A 27,637-nucleotide genomic window follows, 5' to 3' on the forward strand; every position below is an offset into this window, starting at 1 on the left:
GCAGTATAGGTAAACCTTGTCGTTGAGTGACGATGAGAGTGGTTTCGTCTCTGGAGGGACAAGTTAAGCCAGGTGAGGTCTCTGCATGTGTGTGGGGTGGGACGAAAGAGCTATGTAAGGCCTTTTGAGCGGGACTGAAGGCTCTACATTGAAATAAAACAGTAAAAACTAGCCAAGACAGCAGTAGACAAGGCATATTGACATTAGAGAGAGGCATAAAGCAATCACAGGTGTTGATCAGGAGAGCTAAGACAACAACGGGTAAATGGTGATGAATGGGCAGAGCGGGTCAGTTAGGTACATACAGGACCTGTGTTCGAGGCTGGGGCTGACAGGTAAACAAAATGAGGTACCATGTTATTGAAACAGTCCAGGGGGCATCAGCTGTGTAGCCAAGTGATCATAGGGTCAGAAGAGAAACAATAGGTGAGTCATCTCAACAGCATGTAAATTAGTCCTCTTCATGCTGAATTCAGGCTCAGGACTGGTTCCAAAGATTGGTCTCCTGTGGCTTTGGCCCTAGTCCCAGTTGCTTGGGGGGGACACGCTGCTGATGAATGCTGGAGCAGTTCTCCCCACTCTGCCGCAGAATGGCAGCCGTCATGTTATTCTTATGCAGTTCTGGATGATGCCGCTGGATGTCATCAGAGCTCAGGAGCCCTGAGAATGGAGCCTCTCCATTGGTCTCCATTAATTTAGCAACTACTAGATGAGTGCCCTCTGCTGGCAGAATTCTCTGAAGAAAATTGATGAAAGAAATGGGAAACTGCTGAGCTGGAGCTGTCTTAAAGTTAGGACGCAGTATTTAGTATTTTAACAAGTTCGGACCGCTCAGATATCGGAATACTCATATGCAGCTGGCATAGGATACAATGAAGATATATATTTAAAATGTAGGTATGTGATCACACTGGCAATAGATCATTTGTTGCAATACTTGTGAGGCACAGCTAAATGGGCATAATAATTTGCTTTTTTTCTGGATTGCCACAGGATGGCATGCATCTGATGGTCAGTCTGAGGGAAGGGAGAGAGCAGCGGTGAGGCTGCCTCTTACCTGACTCACGGTCCATCCGCCTTCCATCCTCTCCAACTGATGGCGAAATTCAAATCGTACTGCATTATTTCTGCCTCACCCACAAATACATGTTGTTACTCCTATGACCAGAGAAAGTGATATTCCTCGATACTAAAAAATACACAAGGCGCTAATAATATCGCAAGCTTATTGGAACACTTAACAATAGGCCTACTCATTCATGCGGCTGCAGTGCATGTAGCTTAAAAAGCTTATATATTTTATGGCTTATAAAGGTGGGTGTTGAACAAAGTGTTGACAGTGCTAAATAACAACTTAAACATTAACGTACACATAAAAACAGAAGCTATGTGCTGTATTAGTTGTCTCTAGTCATGGTTTTACAGTTTTTAAATCTCAGTTTCAATCTTTCTGTGCGTTCGAGGCTTCTTTTTTACAGTCGATGGCTCCAGAAAACTGTGCGGACACCGTATTTTGAGCTATATGATTGGCCAGCGGTAAGTCATATAGGTGCACTTGATTTGCTCTCTGGGACTGGCGGGGAGGCGGAGTTCTACCTTCAGACACATGAAATGGTTCAAACTGGGGAACACTTTTCCTTCACGGTGCTAGGGCTTCTGAATCAAATGCAACTACCGTCAATCGCGCGAAACGAATAACAAATAGGAACGCAAGGCTTTATCTTTGGAGTTTTTAAAGAAATGTTTGGTGATCGACTAAGAATGCACTAGAGTGCGACCAGATGATGACCACTGTCCTAAAGTAATACTCTGATGGGATAGAATTGGACTGGAAGTTAATGTATACACAGAACACACACACACACACCCAGGATTACTATCTACGGTCAGTGAGCTAACAACAGTGTACCATATCGCTACTGTCTGCTGTCTGCAGCCATACCACAACACGTTAAAGACTTGATATTGCAGACAGTTTCCTCCTTCATCTCATATTTCCCCCTGGGCACAGACGTCAATTCAACGTCTATTCCACGATGGTTCAATGCATTTTTATTGAAATTACGTGGAAAGAACATTGATTCAACCAGCGGGTGCCCAGTGGGTTGAATATAAATCATGCCATTATAAATCAGTAAGGTTCCTGAGACAGCTCGTGATGGCGACTCATTAATCTGCTGAGTGAAAAATGAACATCAATTCAGTTTGGGTTACATTAACTTTATATTGCCTTTGTTGGTGCAGCTACAGTGAAAATATTTCTCATCCAACATCATCGTTTTTCAGTGAGAGATTTGAACCCCCCTTGATTTTGTTCAGTTGACAACTACAACAGCTGGAACAGGTGTAGCCTGTTTTGGCCCTCTACCGCTTGTGCGCAGTGGGTGATATCTGTTTTGCAGAGTGCAAGACTGAATGAGGAAGTAACGTGAAAACTCAAAATACAAGGTTTGCTATACGGGACGTCCCTACCCCATTGAAGTTGATATTTAAACGGGTTACGGTAAGGTTTAGGTTGTGAGTTAAGGTTTAGTGTTTATGGGCGTCCAAAGGATACCGGATTGCACTGACCATATATTTCTGACAGGAAGAGAGACAAAATCAATGCGGAAGATAAAAGCGTGTGTCTTTGGTTAACACTGTCGACGAGATGTGAGCTAAGGAAAGGGGTTCCCCAAAACACCAGTCAGCAAATTGGACCGCCGATGACGACCGCCTGAAACGTCTCGTTTTTATCGGACAGTGGCCGAAACAGATGAAAACCTATTGCAGTATTGCACAATATTTAATACACTGAGACTTGGACTCAAAAATAGTAGGCCTACTGTATTGAGATGGCCAAGTTTGATTGACAGCGGTTAAATTCAATCGTAGCGCCGTACAATTTTGATAACACCGCGTCGGTTGTGAACACGCTCACGTTCATCAGTCGAATGCCGAAGGAGAGAGAGAAGAGGAGAAAGGCCTCCAAGGAGGCAGGGCTGTCTGGCGCTGGTATTAGTGATGGGTTCGTTAAAGAGCGCAGAACAAGCCGCAGAGCATCTGAGCTTCGCGATGAACTCTGCCAGGTGAAAGAAGTAAAGTTATCTGAGTTTAACACCACTCAAGTGCAAACTAGTATGATGGAGGCACTCCGTGTACCGCAGGTGACAATAACCCCAGATGGAGGCTGCGCACGGGAGATCCAGCAGGAGGACTGGGCTGATGTGGAAGGCTCTCTGCGACGGAAATTGTCAAACTCCTCGATCTCCTCAACAGGTTCCTCCATCATGTTGGAAGAGTCAGAGGATGACATTCTGAGTGACAACGAGACAAAGAGCAAGGGCAATATCACTTTAGAACATTTGTGTGAGGACACGAGTGAAGTGAGTATAGACTATTCTTCATTCAAATACAGTAATATTGTTGTTACGTTGTAATTACACCCAATTACACCCAGAACACTGTAACTCTGGGGGGAAATAGTTAGACTATTCTCTTATATTCTATTGAATTATATTCTATTCTAACCGGGTGCAGACTGGCTGGTCATTTGGGCTGGTCAATCTTTTGCCTAGTGGGCCTGTCTAACCTGTTATATTTTTTTGTGCAAAATGATCATGATCTGGCTAATAATGGGGGCCTCAAGGAAAAAATGGTCTGGTGTGTTAGAAATGCCAAGACGGCCTGAGGCTACTATAAAACAAGATTTACTGGTGAATGTTATACAAACTTTGTATTATTGGATTAATCGGCCAATAAAAAAACAAACATGTTTTATTTGTAATAATGACAATTACAACAATACTGAATTAACACTTATTTTAACTTAATATAAAAGATCAGTAAAATCAATTTAGCCTCAAATAAATAATGAAACATGTTCAATTTGGTTAAAATAATGCTAAAACAAAGTGTTGGAGAAGAAAGTAAGATGTGCCATGTAAAAATATGTGCCATGTAAAATATGTGCCATGTAAAATAGGCGGCATGTAAAAATATGTGCCACGTAAAAATATGTGCAATGAAAAAAAATAATGTGCCATGTAAAAAATATATGCCATGAAAAATATGTGCCATGTAAAATATGTGCCATGTAAAATATGTGCCATGTAAAAAAGCTAATGTTTAAGTTCCTTGCTCAGAACATGAGAACATATGAAAGTTGGTGGTTTCTTTTAACATGAGACTTCAATATTCCAAGGTAAGAGGTTTTAGGTTGTAGTTAATATAGTATTTATAGGACTATTTCTCTCTATACCATTTGTATTTCATATACCTTTGACTATTGGATGTTCTTCCGTCTCCCTCCTCACCCCTCCCTGGGCTCGAACCAGAAACACATCGACAACAGCCACACTCGAAGCATCGTTACCCATCACTCCACAAAAGCCACGGACCTTGCAGCGCAAGGGGAATAACTACTCCAAATCTAAAAGCGAGTGACGTTTGAAACAGTATTAGGCTGATAGGCTTGAAGTCATAAACAGCGCTGCGCTTGCGAAGAGCTGCTGGCAAAACGCACGAAAGTGCTGTTTGAATGAATGATTACGGGCCTGCTGCTGCTCAGTCAGACTGCTCTATCAAATCAGACTTAATTATAACATAATAACACACAGAAATACGAGCCTTTGGTCATTAATATGATCGAATCTGGAAACTATCATTTAGAAAACAAAACATTTATTATTTCAGTGAAATACGGAACCATTCGGTATTTTATCTAACGGGTGGCATCCCTAAGTCTAAATATTCTTGTTACATTGCACAACCTTAAATCTATGTCATAATTATGTAAAAGTCTGGTAAATTAGTTCGCTATGGGCCAGGCAGCCCAAACTTGCATATACCCTGACTCTGCGTGCAATGAACGCAAGAGAAATGACACAATTTCACCTGGTTAATATTGCCTGCTAAACTGGATTAGTAGTTATAACTAGTGATTATGATTGATTGTTTTTATAAGATAATTTTAATGCTAGCTAGCAATTTACCTTGGCTTCTACTGCATTCGAGTAACAGGCAGATTACTTGTGGAGTGCAATGGTTCGAGCGTTGGACTTGTTAACTGTGCGGTTGCACGATTGGAACCCCTGAGCTGCCAAGGTGAAAATCTGTTGTTCTGCCCCTGAACAAGGCAGTTAACCCACAGTTCATAGGCAGTCATTGAAAACAAGAATGTGTTCTTAACTGACTTGTCTAGTTAAATAAAAGTTATTAAAAACATTTTTTTTAACATTTAAATTTAAAAACTAAATCGGAAATCAGGGCCCAAATATACCAATTTCCGATTGTTATGAAAACTTGAAATTGGCCCTAATTAAAATCGGCCAATTTGGCACATTTTGCAATGGGGTGGGGAGATTTTTGAGGTTTTACAAGCAAATTTTATGCAATTCTACACATTTTGCAATGACTTATGCCATGTTAATATGATATCTGAGTGAGAGTGACTAACAAAATTAATGGTGTCTCTCTGGAGGTCAGGGCCCCAGGGCAGCTGCCTAGTTGGTAATTACTACAAGTTCGGCAAGACTAAGTAAACTAATTAACCAATCTAACAAATGTTATCTGATATGGCTATGGGCTAATTGAGTGACTGTCATTGGGTGACATTGTAACGGTTTTCTAGGCGTGAAGCAGAGTCGGAAAACCGAAACAGCCTAATACTGGTGCACATACACACAGAACAAGGAACAAAGACACCAATGACAATCACCCACAAAACACTAAAAGAATATGGCTGCCTAAATATGGTTCCCAATCAGAGACAACGATAAACACCTGCCTCTGAGAACCACTCCAGACAGCCATAGACTTTGCTAGATCACCCCACTAGCTACAATCCCAATACATACCAAAACCCCAAGACAAAACACACCACAATACAAAAACCCCATGCCACACCCTGGCCTGACCCAAACATGAAGATAAACACAAAATACTTTGACCAGGGCGTGACAGAACCCCCCCCCCCCCCCTCTCCTCGCGTTCCTGGATAGTCCACCCTCGCCGCCGACCATGGCCCAGTAGTCCTCACCCAGAACCCCACTGGACTGAGGAGCAGATCGGGACTGAGGGGCAGCTCGGGACTAAGGCAGCTCGGGACTGAGGGGAAGCTCGGGAGTGAGAGGAAGCTCGGGAGTGAGAGGAAGCTCGGTAGTGAGAGGAAGCTCAGGCAGGTTGATGGATCTACCAGATCCTGGCTGACTGGCAGATCCTGGCTGACTGGCAGATCCTGGCTGACTGGCGGATCTGGCGGATCCTGGCTGACTGGCGGATCCTGACCGACTGGCAGATCCCGGCCAACTGGCAGTTCTGGCAGATCCCGGCCGACTGGCGGATCTGGAAGAGTCTGGTTGACTGGCAGATCTGGAAGAGTCTGGCAGATCTGGAAGAGTCTGGCTGACTGGCAGATCTGGAAGAGTCTGGCTGACTGGCAGATCTGGAAGAGTCTGGCTGACTGGCAGATCTGGAAGAGTCTGGCTGACTGGCAGATCTGGAAGAGTCTGGCTGACTGGCGGCTCTGGCTGCTCCATGTAGGCTGACAGCTCTGGCGGCTTCTTACAGACTGACATCTCTGGCGGCTCCGTGCAGACTGGCAGCTCCTTGCAGACTGGCAGCTCCTTGCAGACTGGCAGCTCTGGCTGCTCCATGCAGACTGACATCTCTGGCTGCTTCATGCAGACTGACATCTCTGGCTGCTCCATGCAGACTGACAGCTCTGGCTGATCCATGCAGACTGACATCTCTGGCTGCTTCATGCAGACTGACACCTCTGGCTGCTCCATGCAGACTGACATATCTGGCTGCTTCATGCAGACTGACATCTCTGGCTGCTTCATGCAGACTGACATCTCTGGCTGCTCCATGTAGACTGACAGTTCTGGCTGCTCCATGCAAGACTCCGGCAGCGCGGGAGAGGAGAGAGGCTCCAACAGCGCTGGAGAGGCGGGAGGCTCCGACAGCGCAGGAGAGGCGAGGCGCACTGTAGGCCTGATGCGTGGTGCTGGTACTGGTGGGTGATTCTGTAACGGTTTTCTAGGCGTGAAGGAGAGTCGGACCAAAATGCAGCGTGTAGATTGCGATCCATGTTTAATGAACAAACGTAACACGAATCTAAATACAAAACCTACAAAACAATAAACGTAACGAAAACCGAAACAGCCTAATACTGGTGCACATACACACAGAACAAGGAACAAAGACACTAAGGACAATCACCCACAAAACACTCAAAGAATATGGCTGCCTAAATATGGTTCCCAATCAGAGACAACGATAAACACCTGCCTCTGATTGAGAACCACTCCAGACAGCCATAGACTTTGCTAGATCACCCCACTAGCTACAATCCCAATCCATACCAAAACCCCAAGACAAAACACACCACAATACAAAAACCCCATGCCACACCCTGGCCTGACTGACCCAAACATGAAGATAAACACAAAATACTTTGACCAGGGCGTGACAGACATAACAAGAGGAAATCTGCTGATGCACTACCAAGTTTCAAAGTTGCACCTTGTGTATTCTACTATTCTAACTCTCAACAGAAAGTTGAGACCCGACTAAGTCCCCCCCCCCCCCCCCCCCCAAAAAATATATATTTATAAATTAAAATAATTACAGATGTCCGGACCTCGGTGTCCTCATACAGTTGAAGTCGGAAGTTTACATACACTTATGTTGGAGTCATTAACTTCTTGGTGACAGGGGGGCAGTATTGAGTAGCTTGGATGAATAAGGTGCCCAGAGTAAACTGCCTGCTACTCTGTCCCAGATGCTAATATATGCATATTATTAGTAGTATTGGATCGAAAACACTCTGAAGTTTCTAAAACTGTCATATGGCAGTCGAAAACCTGAGACAAATCCAACCAGGAAGTAGGAAATCTGAGGTTTGTAGTTTCATTTAAGTGATTGCCTATCCAATATGCTGTGTCTATGGGGCCAGATTGCACTTCCCAAGGCTTCCAGCAGATGTCAACAGTCTTTAGAAAGTTGTTTGAGGCTTCTATTGTGGAAGGGTGTCGAATAAGAGCTGTTTCAACAAGTGGACTAGGCTGAGGCCAATCAGTTGTTTACCGCGCGGTCATGCGGGCATGCCGTGCCTTCTTTTTCCTCTGTAATGAATACGCTATTGTCCGGTTGGAATATTATTGAAGATTTATTATAAAAAGATCCTAAGGATTGATTGTTAACATCGTTTGACATGTTTCTAAAAACTGTAATGGAACTCTTTTAACTGTTCGTCTGGATTTTGTGCTCTCGCATTGTGTCTTTGGAATTGTGAACTAAACTCGCGAACAAAACGGAGGTATTTGGACATATGGACGTAATCGAACAAAACAAACATTTCTAGTGGAAGTGGGAGTCCAGGGAGTGCATTCCGATAAAGATCAACAAAGGTAAGTGAAGATTTCTAATGCTATTTATGACTTTTGTTGACTCCACAATTTGGCGGGTAACTTTATGGCTTGCATTTGTGGCTGAACGCTGTTCTCAGATTATTGAATATTGTGCTTTTGCCGTGAAGCTTTTTTGAAATCTGACACATCGGTTGCATTAAGAACAAGTTTATTTTTAATTCTATGTAAAACATGTATCTTTCATCAAAGTTTATGATGAGTATTTCTGTTATTTGATGTGGCTCTGCAATTTCTCCGGATGTTTTGGAGGAATTTCTGAACATGGCGCCAATGTAAACTGAGGTTTTGGGATATAAATATGAACTTGATCGAACAAAACATACATGTATTGTGTAACATTGAGGCCTGGGAGTGTCATCTGATGAAGATCGTCAAAGGTTAGTGATTCTTCTTATCTGTATTTTTGCTTTTTGTGACACCTCTCTTTGGTTGGAAAATGGCGGAATGCTTTCTGTGACTAGTTGCTGACCTAACATAATGATATGTTCTGCTTTCGCCGAAAAGCCTTTTTGAAATCGGACACTGTGGTTGGATTAACGAGAAGTGTATCTTTAAAATGGTGTAAAATACTTGTATGGTTGAGGAATTTTAATCATGAGATTTCTGTTGTTTTGAATTTGGCGCCCTGCAATTTCACTGGCTGTTGGCAAGTTGGGACGCTAGCGTCCCGGACGATCTCAGAGAGGTTAAAACTCGTTTTTCAACCACTCCACACATTTCTTGTTAACAAACTATAGTTTTGGCAAGTCGGTTAGGACATCTACTTCGTGCATACAGACAGATTATTTCGCTTATAATTCACTGTATCACAATTCCAGTGGGTCAGAAGTTTACATACACTAAGTTGACTGTGCCTTTAAACAGCTTGGAAAGTTCCAGAAAATGATGTCATGGCTTAGAAGCTTCTTATAGGCTAATTTACATAATTTGATTCAATTGGAGGTGTACTTGTGGATGTATTTCAAGGCCTACCTTCAAACCCAGTGCCCCTTTACTTGACATAATGGGAAAATCAAAAGAAATCAGCCAAGACCTCAAAAAGACAATTGTAGACCTCCACAAGTCTGGTTCATCCTTCGGAGCAATTTCCAAACGCCTGAAGGTACCACGTTCATCTGTACAAACAATACCATGCAAGTATAAACACCATGGGACCTTGCAGCCATCATACCGCTCAGGAAGGAGATGTGTTCTGTCTCCTAGAGATGAATGTACTTTGGTGTGAAAAGTGCAAATCAATCCCAGAACAACAGCAAAGGACATTGTAAAGATGCTGGAGGAAACAGGTACAAAAGTATCTATATCCACAGTAAAACGAGTCCTATATCGACATAACCTGAAAGGAAGCTCAGCAAGGTAGAAGCCACTGATCCAAAAACGCCATAAAAACGCCAGACTACGGTTTGCAATGGGGACAAAGATCGTACTTTTTGGAGAAATGTCCTCTGGTCTGATGAAACAAAAATAGAATTGTTTGGTCATAATGACCATCGTTATGTTTGGAGGAAAAAGGGAGATACTTGCAAGCCGAAGAACACCATCCCAACCGTGAAGAACAGGGGTGGCAGCATCATGTTGTGGTGGTGCTTTACTGCAGGAGGGACTGGAGCATTTCACAAAATAGATGGCATCATGAGAAAGGAAAATGATGTGGATATATTGAAGCAACATCTCAAGACATCAGTCAGGAAGTTAAAGCTTGGTCGCAAATGGGTCTTCCAAATAGACAATGACCCCACGCATACTTCCAAAGTTGTTGCAAAATGGCTTAAGGACAACAAAGTCAAGGTATTGGAGTGGCCATCACAAAGCCCTGACCGCAATCCCATAGAGAATTTGTGGGCAGAACTGAAAAAGCATGTGCGAGCAAGGAGGCTTACAAACCTGACTCAGTTACACCAGCTCTGTCAGGAGGAATGAGCCAAAATTCACCCAACTTATTGTGGGAAGCTTGTGGAAGGCTCCCCGAAACGTTTGACCCAATTTAAACATTTTAAAGGCAATGCTGCCAAATACTAATTGAGTGTATGTAAACTTCTGACCCACTGGGATTGTGATGAAAGAAATAAAAGCTGAAATAAATAATTCTCTCTAATATTATTCTGACATTTCACATTCTTAAAATAAAGTGGTGATCCTAACTGACCTAAGACAGGGAATTTTTACTCAGATTAAATGTCAGGAATTGTGAAAAACTGAGTTTAAATATATTTCGCTTAGGTGTATGTAAACTTCCGACTTCAACTGTATGTAGCTACGGCCCTGAAAGCAAGACACAGACACAGAAACCCTGCAGCGCCCATCCAGAGTCCCGCTCCTGTCCAGCAGCCACCAGCTCCACTACCTCCACCTGGTTACTGGCAGTACCCCAATGCCTGGCCTGCACCTCAGGTCCAGAGTACCACAGAACCGACAAACTGTATCCTGTGTACCAGGCAGTGCAGCAGCCTCTGATTGCTTGGTCCCGGCTTGGACCGCCAGGTAGTTCAGCCGTCACCCGGACTACAGCATGTCAGTGCCTTCGCCAGTGCCTTGGCCTATCAGATGGCCCAAGGACTCCAGCATGTCCAGCCAGAAATGCAGAACCCTGAGCTTCAAGCAGCCATGCAGCCCCCTGTGCGCCAGTGTGCCAGTCCGCCCAGCAGCTGCCCGAGTTGACCCCAGGCCTGCCAGAGTTGACCCCAAATGTGCCACTTGCACAGATGCCATGACGGGCGTCCATTCACGCTCCTATGTCGGTGCTGGAACCAACCCGGCCTCCATGGCTCCCATTCCCATTCCTTGAGACAGCCGAGCATTTGCCAGAGCTGCACCCAGCCACGTCGTCCAAAGCATTCCAGTCAGCCAACCTGATGACAGTGATGCAGCCAGACCAGCGACTGCCACAGAGCCACAAGCCATTTCACTAGGCTTGTATACTGGGGTATTGTATACCTTGTATACCGGGGTATTTAGAAATAGACAAAGGATGGTTTTTCAATACCGTAAATACAGTTTCAAATATTTAAATGTTTTTTCATACATTTGAATATTTGTAGCTATATTTGTAAATACCTAAAGTCATCTTGTGCAAGACATTAGGACATAAAGAAGATTGCGTTCTTCATTTCACCTGTCACATTATTTTTCATTATGAAGCTTACCGGTAGTCCTGAGTCACGTGTTGTTTGTTTACAAGCACACAAAGATGAGAGACCGGCTTGTGAGTCACTCACTGTTGTTCAGCACGCCCCAGGTGATCTAGTTGCGGTTTGGAATTCACAACTAAATGTCACAAGGATGATGCTGGAGAGACGAAGCAGGTACGGGGAGTCAAACATGTAATTAGGACCGGACATGGAACTAGACAGGAACAGCGTCAGCACTTGAGTAACACAGACAAATAACAGTTTTTGCAGCAGCGGGGAACAGAGCAAGGGAACTGACAAATATAGGGGAGGTAATAAGCAGGTGATGAGTGAGTCCAGGTGAGTCCAATGTCACTGATGCGCGTGACGAGGGAAGGCAGGTGTGCGTAATAGATGGCAGGAGTGAGTGATGCAGGACAGCCTGGCTCCCTCAAGTGCCGGGGGGGAAGAGCGGGAGCAGCCACATGGCGTCCCACCTGGGCGAACCGGCCGAGACATGGGCGCTGGGCAAGCCAGCTGGGGGCGTGGAAGCCCCACAAACCGGCAGTTGCGAGGGAGCCGGCTGAGGCATGGAAGCCCGACGATCCGGCTGAAGCAAGACACCTGTCGATCCCGCTGCAGCGAGGGAGCCCAGTGATCCGGTGGAGTGTGACGTGGGATGGAAACCTTGCGAGCCAACCGAGGCAAGGAAACCTCTCAAGCCAGTCAGGGCGTGGAAGCTCGACGGGCCGGCTTAGGCACCCTCGGGTTCCATCGGCGGCGGAATCCACCCCGACGTCACCAACAAAACAAAAAAACTCCTGGACCGGCTGGGCGAACAAGAACGGATGATCTGGCTGAGGCCCGACGTGGGAAGGGCACCGTCCGAGCCAACCGGGGCAAGGAAACCTCTCGAGCCAGCTAGGGCATGGACGGCCGACGAGCTGGCTAGACACCCCCGGTTCCATTGGTGGCAACCCAGAGCCGATGTCACCACCAATCGGAATGCCAGTACTCCCCGATGCTTCGTATGTTGGCTGCTGCATTCTTTCACAAGGATGACGCTGGAGAGATGAAGCAGGTACGGGGAGTCAAACATTTAATAAGGAACGGACATGGAACGAGACAGGAACAGCGTCAGCAAACGAGTAATACAGACAATAAACAATTAATGCAGCAGCAGGGAACAGAGCAAGGGAACTGACAAATATAGGGGAGGAAATAAACAGGTGATGACTGAGTCCAGTTGAGTCCAATATCGCTGATGCGTGTGACAAGGGAAGGCAGGTGTGCGTCATAGATGGCATGATGCGTGATGCAGGGCAGTCTGGCGCCCTCAATCGCCTGGGGGGAGGGGGAAGCAGGAGCAGACGTGACACTAAATGTTTCCCAGCTACATATCTTATAACTATTAAGTTAACTGTCTAGAATGTGCGCAATGCTTTGAAGTTGTGCATTTGGTTTGCTAATTTAGTAGAGAGCTATCTAGCTAATTGTTCACGTCTTCCAAAATCTAGCTTCACTTGGTAACAGCAGACAACACCCTCCTGGATCAAGTGCATTGCTGTGTAATATTTATTTTGTGTGTGCTGCCAACTGAGTAGCATTTTTGAGTTACTTATATAACTTTATGAGCTGGGATGTCTGTCCTGAAAATAGTTTAGGTCAGATACTGTGTAAAATGTCCGCAATGCGCTCATTAGCATTTAGTTAGCATTCTCTATGGGATTTTACATGTACTTGTTAGCATTGCCAACCTTTGGATTACAGAGGCAGAGTGTGGTTTGAAAATAGCGCCCCTTGTGTTCAATGCCGGTATTACCGCAAATCCCAGTATGGCACTATGTCGTTATGAAGTCATGGCAATCTGGATACCGCCCAAGCTCACGTTTCAGATTGTACTCCCTTGTACTAGGCCTGATCACCGACAACGACGAGACAGGCTATAGGGAGGAAGTCAGAGACCTGGCCGGGTGGTGCCAGAATAACAACCTATCCCTCAACGTAACCAAGACTAAGGAGATGATTGTGGACTACAGGAAAAGGAGCACCGAGCACATCCTCATTCTCATCAACGGGGCTGTAGTGGAGCAGGTTGAGAGCTTAAAATTCCTTGGTATCCACATCAACAACAAACGAGATTGGTCCAAACACACCAAGACAGTCGTGAAGAGGGCACGACAAAGCCTATTCCCCCTCAGGAAACTAAAAAGATTTGACATGGGTCCTGAGATCCTCAAAAGGTTCGACAGCTGCAACATCGAGAGCATCCTGACCGGTTGCATCACTGCCTGGTACGGCAATTGCTCGGCCTCCGACCGCAAGGCACTTCAGAGGGTAGTGCGTATGGCCCAGTACATCACTGGGGCAAAGCTGCCTGCCATCCAGGACCTCTACACCAGGCAGTGTCAGAGGAAGGCCCCAGTGATCACCCCAGCCACCCCAGTCATAGACTGTTCTCTCTACTACCGCATGGCAAGCGGTACAGGAGTGCCAAGTCTAGGACAAAAAGGTTTCTCAACAGTTTTTACCCCCAAGCAATAAGACTCCTGAACAGGTAACCAAATGGTTACCCGGACTATTTGCATTGTGTCCCACCACCCGCCAACCCCTCCAACAGCTACTCTCTGTTCATCATATATGCATAGTCACTTTAACGATACCTACATGTACGTACTACCGCAATAAGCCTGACTAACAGGTGTCTGTATATAGCCTTGCTACTCTTTTTTCAAATGTCTTTTTACTATTGTTTTATTTTTTTACTTACCTACACACACACACCACACACACACACATACCTTTTTCCCCGCACCATTGGTTAGGGCCAGTAAGTAAACATTTCACTGTAAGGTCTACACCTGTTGTATTCGGCGCACGTGACAAATAAACTTTGATTTGATTTGAATTACAGACACTGTACTCTAATGGTTTATTTTGACTTGGTTGTGATCATGTCAGATAGCTAACTATTGGCCTATCCTAAAGGTAATCTTCAGACATGAATCGAGTTGTCTGTGAGACAACACAGAAGTGGAAAGGAATTAGATTACCCCCCATTTGAAATGAAAACTCCACCCAAAAACAATATTTTGGTATTTGTTCCATTAGTCCATTGATGACAAAGTCCCAAAATGTTTTCTTGTCAGTACTCAAGTTTTCAAGATATGTAACTTTCAAAATACAGAAATCAGCCCTGTATGATGGATTTTGCATCATGTGATGATTTCCTTATTTTGAAAGTTACATATCTTGAAAACTTGAGTGCTAACAAGCAAAACATTTTGGGACTATGTCAACAATGGACTAATGAAACAAATGCCAAAAGTTAGTTTTTGGGTGGAATTTTCCTTTAATTGAGTATACTCCCTTCATGTATGATGGTCTTCAAAAAGTTTGAAACCACCCTGGTCTCTCGTCTGAGGCGGCCATCTTGTTTTAGCATTGTCTTTTAGCACAGAATACAGGTGCTGCTGTACACCTGACCTATGATTCAGGAGGACTGAGGGTGGTGCTGTATTTGACTTCAACACTTGACTGATGACTTGCATTGATAAAGTAGTGATACAGTTGTGATTTCAGGACAATACCGTAGTTTTAAACCCTAGAACATAAAAGTAGCTGTGAATAACAACACAGCAAATTCTCCAGTGTTAAAAAAAAACTAAAATGTGAGTGTTTAAATCAACAGTGAAAGTATTGAGACACCGGAACATTTATTTAATTTTTTGTATTTATTTAACCTTTATTTAACTAGGCAAGAGAGAGTCATGGTTGTTGCATTCATCCACTTTCAGTACTACGCACTTCACCAAGTGAGATCCTAAGCAAATATGTTGTCATAAAACATGTTTTTTTAACACAGTACCATACGTATTTCATAAGGCCTTATTTTGAGGACCTTTTATCCTAATACAGGGGCCTGAAACTCATACATTACTTTGAACCAAAACCTTGACATCATTATCATATTTCCCGGCATGCTCTATTGTAGATAGATTTTTTGAATTGTTTGTATCAATATCTATGTTTTTGCATGTACATTGATTTATTAATCAATTAATCTTGTGCTATAAATTACAACATTTTCTAAATTAATCAAATATGTTACTTCGAATTATTGTTGCACCCATTACTGAAATGGTTGTCCCAGTTTAGATGCTTTAGGTAGTCTTATAGCTTAGCCTTCCCAACCCTGGCAGTCATTTTGAATACCTGTTGTGTATGATACAAAATTCAAAAAGTTGGATATCCCCCACACTGGCTGGATTCCTATAGGATTTTCACATCACCTTGCACCTTGCAATCTCTGATTCAGAGGGGTTGGGTTAAATGTGGAAGACACATTTCAGTTGAATGCATTCCGTTGTGCAACTGACTAGGTATCCCCTTTCCCTAAACCAGAATAATGTGACTCGCAGGCCTGATGTGGCCTATAAACCATGAATTTCAGGTCATTGTATTACACGCTCAGAAAAAAAGGTTCAGATTTTTTCCTAAAGTGGTACAAACACTTTTCACTGTAGTGGTACAAAGGTCAGTTATGAGTGCATAAAAGTTCATACCTCAGGCCGTACCTCAGGACTCGAAAGGTAAGGCACTCTGGGAAATATTTGGCTTTACACTAAGCAGTGTGTTAATTTAACATTGTTCCGATGTCTATAGGGGTCCACAGACTCAACACTTTCAGTGTTGATTTAACACACTCTGTGTTTATTTTTAACACTGAAGATTTTGCTGTGCATATGATGATCCAACAAACTTTTCAAATAATGTCACTTGTGAACCGTAAAAACATGTACGACTTCTAAGGCCTCTGTATCTGCTTGTTGTCAGAAGCCATATTTGACTTTGTCTCCGACATCAGTGACTTTGTATTAATTAGGGCCGGTTAATTAGGGCCGATTTCAAGTTTTCATAACAATCGGAAATCTGTATTTTTGGATGCTGATTTTGACGATTAAAAAAATATATATATATTTTTTACACCTTTATTTAACTAGGCAAGTCAGTTAAGAACACATTATTCTTTTCAATGACGGCCTAGGAACGGTGGGTTAACTGCCTTGTTCAGGGGCAGAACGACAGATTTTTACCTTGTCAGCTCAGGGATTCAATCTTGCAACCTTTCGGATAATTAGTCCAACGCTCTAACCACCTGCCTCACGAGGAGCCTGCCTGTTACGCGAATGCAGTAAGAAGCCAAGGGAAGTTGCTAGCTAGCATTAAACTTATCTAATAAAAAACGATCAATCAATCAATCAATCATAATCACTAGTTATAACTACACATGGTTGATGATATTACTAGTTTATCTAGCGTGTCCTGCGTTGCATATAATCGATACGGTGCGCATTCGCGAAAAAGGACTGTCGTTGCTCCAACGTGTACCTAACCATAAACATCAATGCCTTTCTTAAAATCAATACAGAGAAGTATATATTTGTTAACCTGCATTTTTAGCTAAAAGAAATCCAGGTTAGCAGGCAATATTAACCAGGTGAAATTGTGTCACTTCTCTTGCGTTCATTGCGTGCAGAGTCAGGGTATATGCAACATTTTGGGCCGCCTGGCTCATTGCGAACAAATTTGCCAGAATTATGACATAACATTGAAGGTTGTGCAGTAACAGGATTATTTAGATTTATGGAAGCCACCTACGGAACTGTTCTGTATTTCACTGAAAGAGTAAACGTTTTATTTTCGAGATAGTTTCCGGATTCGACCATATTAATGACCTAAGGCTCGTATTTCTGTGTGTTATTATGTTATAATTAAGTCTATGATTTGATAGAGCAGTCTGACTGAGCGATGGTAGGCACCAGCAGGCTCGTAAGCATTCATTCAAACAGCACTTTCGTGCATTTTGCCCGCAACTCTTCGCTGTGCTTCAAGCATTGCGCTGTTTATGACTTCAAGCCCATCAACTCCAGAGATTAGGCTGGTGTAACCGATGTGAAATGGCTAGCTAGTTAGCAGGGTGCGCGCTAATAGCGTTTCAAAATTCACTCGCTCTGAGACCTGGAGTAGTTGTTCCCCTTGCTCTGCAAGGGCCGCGGCTTTTGTGGAGTGATGGGTAACGATGCTTCGAGGGTGGCTGTTGTCGATGTGTTCCTGGTTCGAGCCCAGGTAGCGGCGAGGAGAGGGATGGAAGCTATACTGTTACACTGGCAATACTAAAGTGCCTATAAGAACATCCAATAGTCAAAGGTATATGAAAAACAAATCGTATAGAGAGAAATAGTCCTATAATTTCTATAATAACTACAACCTAAAACTTCTTACCTGGGAATATTGAAGACTCATGTTAAAAGGAACCACCAGCTTTCACATGTTCTGAGCAAGGCACTTAAACGTTAGCTTTCTTACATGGCACATATTGCACTTTTACTTTCTTCTCCAATACTTTGTTTTTACATTATTTAAACCAAGTTGAACATGTTTCATTATTTATTTGAGACTAAATTGATTTCATTGATGTTAAGTTAAAATAAGTGTTCATTCAGTATTGTTGTAATTGTCATTATTACAAATTTTGGTCCTCCAATAATCGTTATCGGCGTTGAAAAATCATAATCGGTCGACCTCTACTTTGTACCTCTGTGTAACTCTTCAGAACTATGCTCAGCCAGCTCCATAGAAGGCTCTAAGCTGTCAACTTCCTTTAAACACACTGAATACACATCGCCTGGCCCTGCTGGAAGGGAAGGCTGTGTACATTGTGGTGCTCACTGCTCAGTGTTCAGTGTTTCAACAGGGGCATGTCAGTATGACAGGCCATTTGAAAAGCTCTCAAACCCAACCCTTTTATTGATCTTTCTAGTCATTCAAAACAAATAATGGTAATGGAAAAAAGTGTCTCCCTGTTCTGAAAATAGAGTTTGCATTAACTCTCTATACCCTTTGTTTATAGCAGATAGAGTGTCCAGTCAGCCCCCACACTTGCAGTACAAGCCACCCCCATTGTCCTATGAGTCTATGACAAATGGTTGTGTGCCAATTTCAGCCACATTGACATTTAGGATTTGACCTTTCAACACAGAAAGAAAACTCCTACTTTGTACACTATCCGTTCTCTGTATTTCTAGTATGACAGTGACTTGTAGTGAAAAAGAGGCTTGAATTTTTATGACATCACATTTATTGATGCTAGCCATTTGTCAAATATGCGTATGCTAATGCATGTTCATATTATAATGTGCCAGGTTGAGAAACCGAGTGAATCATACAGTATTGAGTGAATCAACAACTTGAGTGAATCATACAGTATTGAGTGAATCAACAACTTGAGTGAATCATACAATATTGAGTGAATCAACAGCTTGAGTGAATCATACAGTATTGAGTGAATCAACAGCTTGAGTGAATCATACACAATTGTTACTCCCTTGTTCCTGTTCTTGTTACTGTTATGAAATTGTAATTGGTCGAGTTCATTATGTAGTAGGCTCTATTTGCAGCTGATTGTAGACGCCTTATTTTCTGTCAGTCTGTCAACCACATTAGGCCCGGCTTTACAAAGTAAGGTGTGTCCCAGAACTAACCAGGAATGTATTATCTAGAGGGTTATAGAAATATTTTTTTATACAAACATTGCGTTGTATTGTAGTTTGTGAGAGAACACACCTCGTACAGTTAAAATGTAGCATTTATTTTCAGGAATTGAAACACGTTCCACAATGTTGAAATTCTACAACATATTTTACACTACTTTTTTAGAATAACTGTGTAGCCACAAATGGAGGGGCTATATGTTCATATTTCTTTCTCTTGACAGAGCACAGGGCTTTTAAAAAATACATGTTGATTAATAGGTTGTCACTATTACTATTGGTTATGTGTTTGAGAGAGTGTTGAAGGCCTGTGTGGAAATATGACACCCACACAGCCGACTATTATTACAACAACAATTCAACTTTATACACCACATCAACAACACCAGTGAGTGGAGCATACCACTTGACATTTCAGAGTGGCTGTGGGATCTGTTATTGGTTTTGAGTGTGTACACTCAACAGAATGAGTCGTTTTTTCACTGAATCCAATGACCAGGTCTTTTCTTCCTTTTACTGCGATCTCAGAATACTGAATACCTCTGACCTCTGTCTTGGTCATAACCCTGAATCTAGCTATGGTGAAATCTATCTCAAAAATAACATTATGTATCATCTCTGTGTCATCAAGCACATGCTAAGTACTTTTCTGTCTGTGAAGCATGTCTGCTGGGAACATGATGTGTGACTCACTCAACATCTCATCACACATGGGGAAACAATGTCATAATTTCTATGCCTGAATCATCCAGATGTCGTTGAACAAGATCTCCATGACTGTGTCTTAATGGAAATGCACATGGCAACAGCAAGTCAGTCAAGTGTGACTATACACAGCAGCTGGTAGGGAAATGTGAGTTCCATAGAAATGACAACATGTAGCAAAGAGACTAATATGTTTGCGGATGAGGCCAGGGTTAAGGGTCAGGGTTAGATTTGAGGCTAGGATTAGAGTTGAGCCTGGACGAGGACATGAAGCTAGGGTTAATGATGTACAGTAACAAATGACCCAATTAACAGTGGCCAAGTGATTTAGACAGCTGTCTGTCATCAACTGAATTCAAAACATGATTATTATCCAAGATCATTATCGTTGTACAACTTCATTTACATACCCCCTACTGTTGAGCGCTGGCTTGAGGACAGTGTCTCTGCCTGGTTAATAATGACACAGATACTCCATAGAGGTAAAGCTGACTGTTCCTGTGCTTGGTCCTTCTTCAGCAGAGCAAACCCTGGTGGAAGATAAAGACTATTGTCAACTGGCCTTTTGTTTCCCCACAAAGAAGAAACCTGTCCTGGGTTCAACTAGCTGGACACAAAGGTAAAACACAGTCACCATGGACGTGATCCCTCACCTATCACAGCAGCATACCAAGAACCAAGCACTAATGTAAGATGATGTGTACTGTACATCTTCCACACAAAATAAAGCACATGACACAGACAGTACTGTATACTACTAGCCACTTTGATACAATACTAACCCATTACACACAATGTCAGATTCCATCGGAAAATGTCAGTCGTTAGTGGTTTGCTGTGGAATGTCAGTGCTTATCTTTTCCAGGTAATTTCAAAGCTGGCGGCGAAGGCACCATTCTGAAGAAGTTCTCTGAGAATGAGAAGCTGTGTTTTGAGAGGCTGCAGGGAGACGTTCTCCAGGACTTTGTACCAGGATATTATGGTGTGGTGGAGAGGGATGGGGATCCCTTCCTACATATGACTGATCTACTAGTCAACTTTGATAGACCCAGTGTCATGGACTGCAAGATGGGAGTGAGGTAAGAGAGCAGCAGTAGTGAGTAGGGAGCAGCAGTAGTGAGTAGAGAGCAGCAGTAGTAAGTAGGGAGCAGCTAGGTGAGTAGGGAGCAGCTAGGTGAGTAGGGAGCAGCTAGGTGAGTACGGAGCAGCAGTAGTGAGCAGGGAGCAGCTAGGTGAGTACGGAGCAGCAGTAGTGAGTAGGGAGCAGCTAGGTGAGCAGGGAGCAGCTAGGTGAGTACGGAGCAGCAGTGGTGAGCAGGGAGCAGCTAGGTGAGTACGGAGCAGCGGTAGTGAGCAGGGAGCAGCTAGGTGAGTACGGAGCAGCAGTATTGAGCAGGGAGCAGCTAGGTGAGTACAGAGCAGCAGTAGTGAGTAGGGAGCAGCTAGGTGAGTAGGGAGCAGCTAGGTGAGCAGGGAGCAGCTAGGTGAGTACGGAGCAGCAGTAGTGAGCAGGGAGCAGCTAGGTTAGTAGGGAGGAGCAGTAGTGAGTAGGGAGCAGCAGTAGTGAGTAGGGAGCAGCTAGGTGAGCGGGGAGCAGCTAGGTGAGTACGGAGCAGCAGTAGTGAGCAGGGAGCAGCTAGGTGAGTACAGAGCAGCAGTAGTGAGCAGGGAGCAGCTAGGTGAGTACGGAGCAGCAGTAGTGAACAGGGAGCAGCTAGGTTAGTAGGGAGGAGCAGTAGTGAGTAGGGAGCAGCAATAGTGAGCAGGGAGCAGCAGTAGTGAGTAGGGACAGCTCGGTGAGTAGGGAGCAGCAGTCGTGAGTAGGGAGCAGCTAGGTGAGTAGGGAACAGCAGTAGTGAGTAGGGAGCAGCTAGGTGAGTAGGGAGCAGCTAGGTGAGCAGGGAGCAGCTAGGTGAGTACGGAGCAGCAGTAGTGAGCAGGGAGCAGCTAGGTTAGTAGGGAGGAGCAGTAGTGAGTAGGGAGCAGCAGTAGTGAGTAGGGAGCAGCTAGGTGAGCGGGGAGCAGCTAGGTGAGTACGGAGCAGCAGTAGTGAGCAGGGAGCAGCTAGGTGAGTACAGAGCAGCAGTAGTGAGCAGGGAGCAGCTAGGTGAGTACGGAGCAGCAGTAGTGAACAGGGAGCAGCTAGGTTAGTAGGGAGGAGCAGTAGTGAGTAGGGAGCAGCAATAGTGAGCAGGGAGCAGCAGTAGTGAGTAGGGACAGCTCGGTGAGTAGGGAGCAGCAGTCGTGAGTAGGGAGCAGCTAGGTGAGTAGGGAACAGCAGTAGTGAGTAGGGAGCAGCAGTAGTGAGTAGGAAGCAGCTAGGTGAGCAGGGAGCAGCTAGGTGAGCAGGGAGCAGCTAGGTGAGTACGGAGCAGCAGTTGTGAGCAGGGAGCAGCTAGGTGAGTACGGAGCAGCAGTAGTGAGTAGGGAGCAGCTAGGTGAGCAGGGAGCAGCTAGGTGAGTACGGAGCAGCAGTAGTGAGCAGGGAGCAGCTAGGTGAGTACGGAGCAGCAGTAGTGAGCAGGGAGCAGCTAGGTGAGTACGGAGCAGCAGTAGTGAGTAGGGAGCAGCTAGGTGAGTAGGGAGCAGCTAGGTGAGCAGGGAGCAGCTAGGTGAGTACGGAGCAGCAGTAGTGAGCAGGGAGCAGCTAGGTGAGTAGGGAGGAGCAGTAGTGAGTAGGGAGCAGCAGTAGTGAGTAGGGAGCAGCAGTAGTGAGTAGGGGGCAGCAGTAGTGAGCAGGGAGCAGCAGTAGTGAGTAGGGACAGCTAGGTGAGTAGGGAGCAGCAGTAGTGAGTAGGGAGCAGCAGTCGTGAGTAGGGAGCAGCTAGGTGAGTAGGGAGCAGCAGTAGGGAGTAGGGAGCAGCTAGGTGAGTAGGGAGCAGCAGTGAATAGGGAGCAGCAGTAGTGAGTAGGGAGCCGTTAGGTCTGTATGGAGCAGCAGCTAGGTGAGTAGGGAGCAGCACTAGTTAGTAGGGAGCAGCTAGGTGAGCAGAGAGCAGCTAGGTGAGCAGGGAGCAGCTCAGTGAGTATGGAGCAGTAGTTGTGAGTAGGGAGCAGCTACGTGAGTAGGGAGCAGCTAGGTGAGTAGGGAGCAGCTAGGTGAGTAGGGAGCAGCTATGTGAGTAGGGAGCAGCTGGGTGAGTAGGGAGCAGCAGTAGTGAGCAGGGAGAAGCTAGGTGAGTAGGGAGTAGCAGTAGTGAGTACGGACGGAGCAGCAATAGTGAGTACGGAGAAGCAGTAGTGAGTAGGGAGCAGCAATAGTGAGTAGGGAGCAGCAATAGTGAGTACGGAGCAGCAGTAGTGAGCAGGGAGCAGCTAGGTGAGTACAGAGCAGCAGTAGTGAGCAGGGAGCAGCTAGGTGAGTACGGAGCAGCAGTAGTGAGCAGGGAGCAGCTAGGTTAGTAGGGAGGAGCAGTAGTGAGTAGGGAGCAGCAATAGTGAGCAGGGAGCAGCAGTAGTGAGTAGGGACAGCTCGGTGAGTAGGGAGCAGCAGTAGTGAGTAGGGAGCAGCAGTCGTGAGTAGGGAGCAGCTAGGTGAGTAGGGAACAGCAGTAGTGAGTAGGGAGCAGCAGTAGTGAGTAGGAAGCAGCTAGGTGAGCAGGGAGCAGCTAGGTGAGCAGGGAGCAGCTAGGTGAGTACAGAGCAGCAGTTGTGAGCAGGGAGCAGCTAGGTGAGTACGGAGCAGCAGTAGTGAGTAGGGAGCAGCTAGGTGAGCAGGGAGCAGCTAGGTGAGTACGGAGCAGCAGTAGTGAGCAGGGAGCAGCTAGGTGAGTACGGAGCAGCAGTAGTGAGCAGGGAGCAGCTAGGTGAGTACGGAGCAGCAGTAGTGAGTAGGGAGCAGCTAGGTGAGTAGGGAGCAGCTAGGTGAGCAGGGAGCAGCTAGGTGAGTACGGAGCAGCAGTAGTGAGCAGGGAGCAGCTATGTGAGTAGGGAGGAGCAGTAGTGAGTAGGGAGCAGCAGTAGTGAGTAGGGAGCAGCAGTAGTGAGTAGGGGGCAGCAGTAGTGAGCAGGGAGCAGCAGTAGTGAGTAGGGACAGCTAGGTGAGTAGGGAGCAGCAGTAGTGAGTAGGGAGCAGCAGTCGTGAGTAGGGAGCAGCTAGGTGAGTAGGGAGCAGCAGTAGGGAGTAGGGAGCAGCTAGGTGAGTAGGGAGCAGCAGTAGTGAATAGGGAGCAGCAGTAGTGAGTAGGGAGCCGCTAGGTCTGTATGGAGCAGCAGCTAGGTGAGTAGGGAGCAGCACTAGTTAGTAGGGAGCAGCTAGGTGAGCAGAGAGCAGCTAGGTGAGCAGGGAGCAGCTTAGTGAGTATGGAGCAGCAATAGTGAGTAGGGAGCAGCAGTAGTGAGTAGGGAGCAGCAGTATGTCTGTTCTATAATAATGTGTAGAACACTACATATGTCTGGCCCTATAGCAGGATTAAGCAATTTTGAGGAAATACTAACAAATCATTGTTGGACTACTGTAATTGATCTATATCCCTCTTACACGTCAGTGCTCCTGATAGTAGAACATACAGACTGTCAACCTGTTCTGTTTGCTCTTGATAAAACACCTGTTGTTACTGGTTCTCTGAGGATTTCCTGCCACACACAGCCGGTGGGGCGTCAAGGCACACAGAGAGGCCGTCACTACTGAGCCACATGTTTCCTGTACACAGCCAGAAAGAACCACACGCACGCACGAACGCGCGCGCGCGCGCGCGCACACACACACACACACACACACACACACACACACACACACACACACACAGTGGGGAGATGGGGTGCAGGCACAGGGTGTCCCTGGTGACTCCCTTTTGACAAACACACACAACCACCCAAGCTCTCTCACCTACTGCTAACAAACACTCATACTATCAACCAGTTAAACAGTCATGCTGTGTACTTTGGAGTCTCCTCCTTGCTTCCTTTTTTTATACAGAGGAAGTTCAGAATGAAACTGAAATTCACTGAACATAGGACTCTACCAAGTAAGACTTAGGGTTCTATAGCGGAAGTTCAGCGTTTCAGCATGATTTAAATGTAAAGGCAATGTTCCTGCGTTAGCGGAGACTTCCATTATGGTAAACACTGCATATGTCAGATCAATCCTACATTACCTTTACATTTCTATTGTGTAATCTGTAACACTTCAGTGATACAGGTTGAATAGAAACCTTAGAAAGTCAATTCTACCATCTAAAGCATACAAAGGTCACATTATAAACTGGGTGGTTCGAGCCCTGAATGCTGATTGGCTGACAGCCGTGGTATAGCACTGGTATGACAAAACATTTATTTTTACTGCTCTAATTACGTTAGTAAGCAGTTTATAACAGCAATAAGGCACCTTACGGGTTTGTGGAATATGGCCAATATACCAAGGCTAAGGGCTGTATCCAGGCACTCCTCTTTGCGTCAAGCAGAAGAACCACCCTTAGCCATGGTATATTGGCCATATACCACACCCCCCCGGGCCTTATTGCTTAAGTATAACATGCCATTGTCTGTAATGCCACTCAGCTATCATCATACACAACAAGACCAAATGAAAAGTCACTTAGCCGTCATGGTGCTAAATAGTGTCATGGCCCCTCAGCGTGTCTCCCTGTTGTCCTCTCCTCAGGACGTATCTGGAGGAGGAGGTGGTGCGAGCCCGAGAGCGGCCTAAGCTCCGTAGGGACCTGTTTGACAAGATGCTGGAGGTGGACAGTGAGGCCCCTAGCCCCCAGGAGCACCTCCAGAGGGCCGTCACCAAACCCCGCTACATGCAGTGGAGAGAGACCCTCAGCTCCACACACACACTGGGCTTCCGTATCGAAGGCATCAAAGCAAGTACCCACGCATCAACCTGAGTGTCAACATGAAGGAAGCAATTCAGTTAGTGTTCACTCAAAACGCAACCACAGCGATCCCTTTTCATTTAAACCAGAACGTATACAAAAGGCTTATTCCTGGACTAAAACCCTTTCTTTCATGGTTCATTTGACAGTTTTTCATGTGAAGTTCATTACATACTGTATGCAATAAAGTAATGTCGGAGCCTTGACCTTGTGGCACGTGGACAGTGCTGCTTATCAACATATTGACCATTCCTTCTCTCAGAAAGCTGACGGGACGTGTCACACGGATTTCAAGAAGACCCGGTCTAAGGAGGATATCACTCAGATCTTCAGGGACTTTGCCACAAACAACACAAACATACTAGTAGGTTGACAGCTACTAGTCTTACCTGTTATTGTGTTGCATTCATTTGCATGGTCTGCTGATTTTTGACAAGTAGAGACATACAGTAGATACCTGTCTTATGTAAAGTGAATACTTGAACAATCAAACAAATTGGTTTGACTTTACCTGTCTTTTGTAAAATCTCATGAAAAGTGATACACATTGGTAAATATTTGGCTATGATGAGCAACCCAAATGGCATTATACACTACAGTAGATCCTGTTGGAATGACAGATAGCAAATAGAATTGAACGACCTAGACATATAACCTCTATTGGTTTAAGGAATTTATCAAGGGAGTTTCCCAAGTCTCAACTCTACAGCCAGAATAATTGTATTGCCTCTCTAATTCAGAATTCCTACCTGAGTAAACTAGCAAAAATTCAACAAGCCCTGATGTCATCGGAGTTCTTCAAGAGACACGAGGTGAATATAGAAGCTTTAGTTCATCTGCACCTGTTTTCTGTTGACATTTGTTCATCCCACTAGATAAATTAAACACATCTAAGAGCTTTTATGAGGTTTACCGGTAAATAATATAAATGATAATACACACTGGGCAAAAATGTCAATTCAACATCTATTGCACATCTGTTCAATGTAATTTCATTGAAATGATGTGGAAACACTGTTGATTCAACCAGTGTATGCCCAGTGGTTATTGTAATGAGTACGCGTCTTCTCTCTCCAAGGTGATTGGGAGCTCCCTCCTCTTCATTCATGACCACACTGACCGAGCTGAGGTTTGGCTCATTGACTTCGGCAAGACTACAGCTTTACCAGAGGGACAGACTCTGGACCACTCCATACCCTGGCAGGAGGGCAACCGAGAGGACGGATACATGTGGGGACTGGACAACCTGATGAGAACACTGGGCTCTTTGACTAACAAAGGAACTAGTGAAGGAAGTAATGAGTGCCTTTAAGCTATGACCACCTGGGAGGGATTGGACTACCCCATTCCAGTAGTTAGAGGACCCTGGCAGTAATATACAGTCTCAAGGGTCCCCTCAATCACAAAGTATACATACTGTGTAAATCAAACTTCCAGCTTATTCAGCACAACAAATTGTATCTCAGCGTATTGTTGAAGCTATTGTAGCATGATGATAAGGGATTGCGTTTTTTAAAGTATGTCTGTGCCTTTTGAACAAACTATACATTTTAGGGGAATTTTAATGAATGCAAATTAATGAACAGACACAAACCTGTGATTGTAGTGCCTGTATATTCTAGAAAGCCATACAATACTATCGATGTAAGGGACAGTATTGCATAGAAATCCAACCCATTCCATATTCCAAGGTGTCATTAGATTTGATTGATTTCAGTTTTTGATAATCAAGCATGTTCTATTTTATTTTATTTCTTTCCAAACTTTTTTGAAGACATTAGACATACTGTATTCTAATACAGTTACATACACCAGTGCGTCTTTAGGATCATCTCATTATCATGACGAAGGATGAATGAAAAATGAATCACGCAAGTATTGTAGCAAGTATTGTATTATGACAGTCCATGAGACTAACCTCAGAAAAACACTATGGCCTTGTCCCAATGAGTTAGAAATGGTTGTGTATTGGGAGTTTTTTCACATGTACAAGTAAAAATATGTCTTGCTGTATTATAAAACACTTATCAAAACACAAA

General features: G+C 44.7%; 1 protein-coding gene and 1 long non-coding RNA gene across 5 annotated transcripts; both read left to right on the forward strand.

The window, feature by feature from the left end:
- Positions 1-2,394: 2,394 nt before the first annotated feature.
- Positions 2,395-27,637, forward strand: itpka (inositol-trisphosphate 3-kinase A). 4 transcript variants are annotated; one of them, XM_020488232.2, is made up of 7 exons: positions 2,404-3,365; positions 20,299-20,398; positions 20,645-20,858; positions 25,382-25,586; positions 25,861-25,962; positions 26,339-26,410; positions 26,677-27,637. In XM_020488232.2, the coding sequence occupies exons 1-7, from the start codon at positions 2,934-2,936 to the stop codon at positions 26,908-26,910; spliced, it is 1,359 nt and encodes a 452-aa protein (XP_020343821.1). In that variant the 5' UTR covers positions 2,404-2,933; the 3' UTR covers positions 26,911-27,637. The 4 variants fall into 4 exon arrangements, 2 of the variants coding, with proteins under 2 accessions (XP_020343821.1, XP_020343822.1); XM_020488233.2 differs by having other exon boundaries at positions 2,934-3,365; positions 20,302-20,398; XR_004210657.1 differs by lacking the exon at positions 2,404-3,365 and adding an exon at positions 16,640-16,715 and having other exon boundaries at positions 25,382-25,590.
- LOC116374704 (uncharacterized) lies at positions 20,865-23,896 on the forward strand. Its single transcript, XR_004210659.1, has 2 exons — positions 20,865-22,062; positions 22,354-23,896. It is a non-coding gene; the product is annotated as an uncharacterized LOC116374704 (long non-coding RNA).

Source organism: Oncorhynchus kisutch, linkage group LG7 (genome assembly GCF_002021735.2).
Source record: "Oncorhynchus kisutch isolate 150728-3 linkage group LG7, Okis_V2, whole genome shotgun sequence".
NCBI classification, from domain to species: Eukaryota; Metazoa; Chordata; class Actinopteri; order Salmoniformes; family Salmonidae; genus Oncorhynchus; species Oncorhynchus kisutch.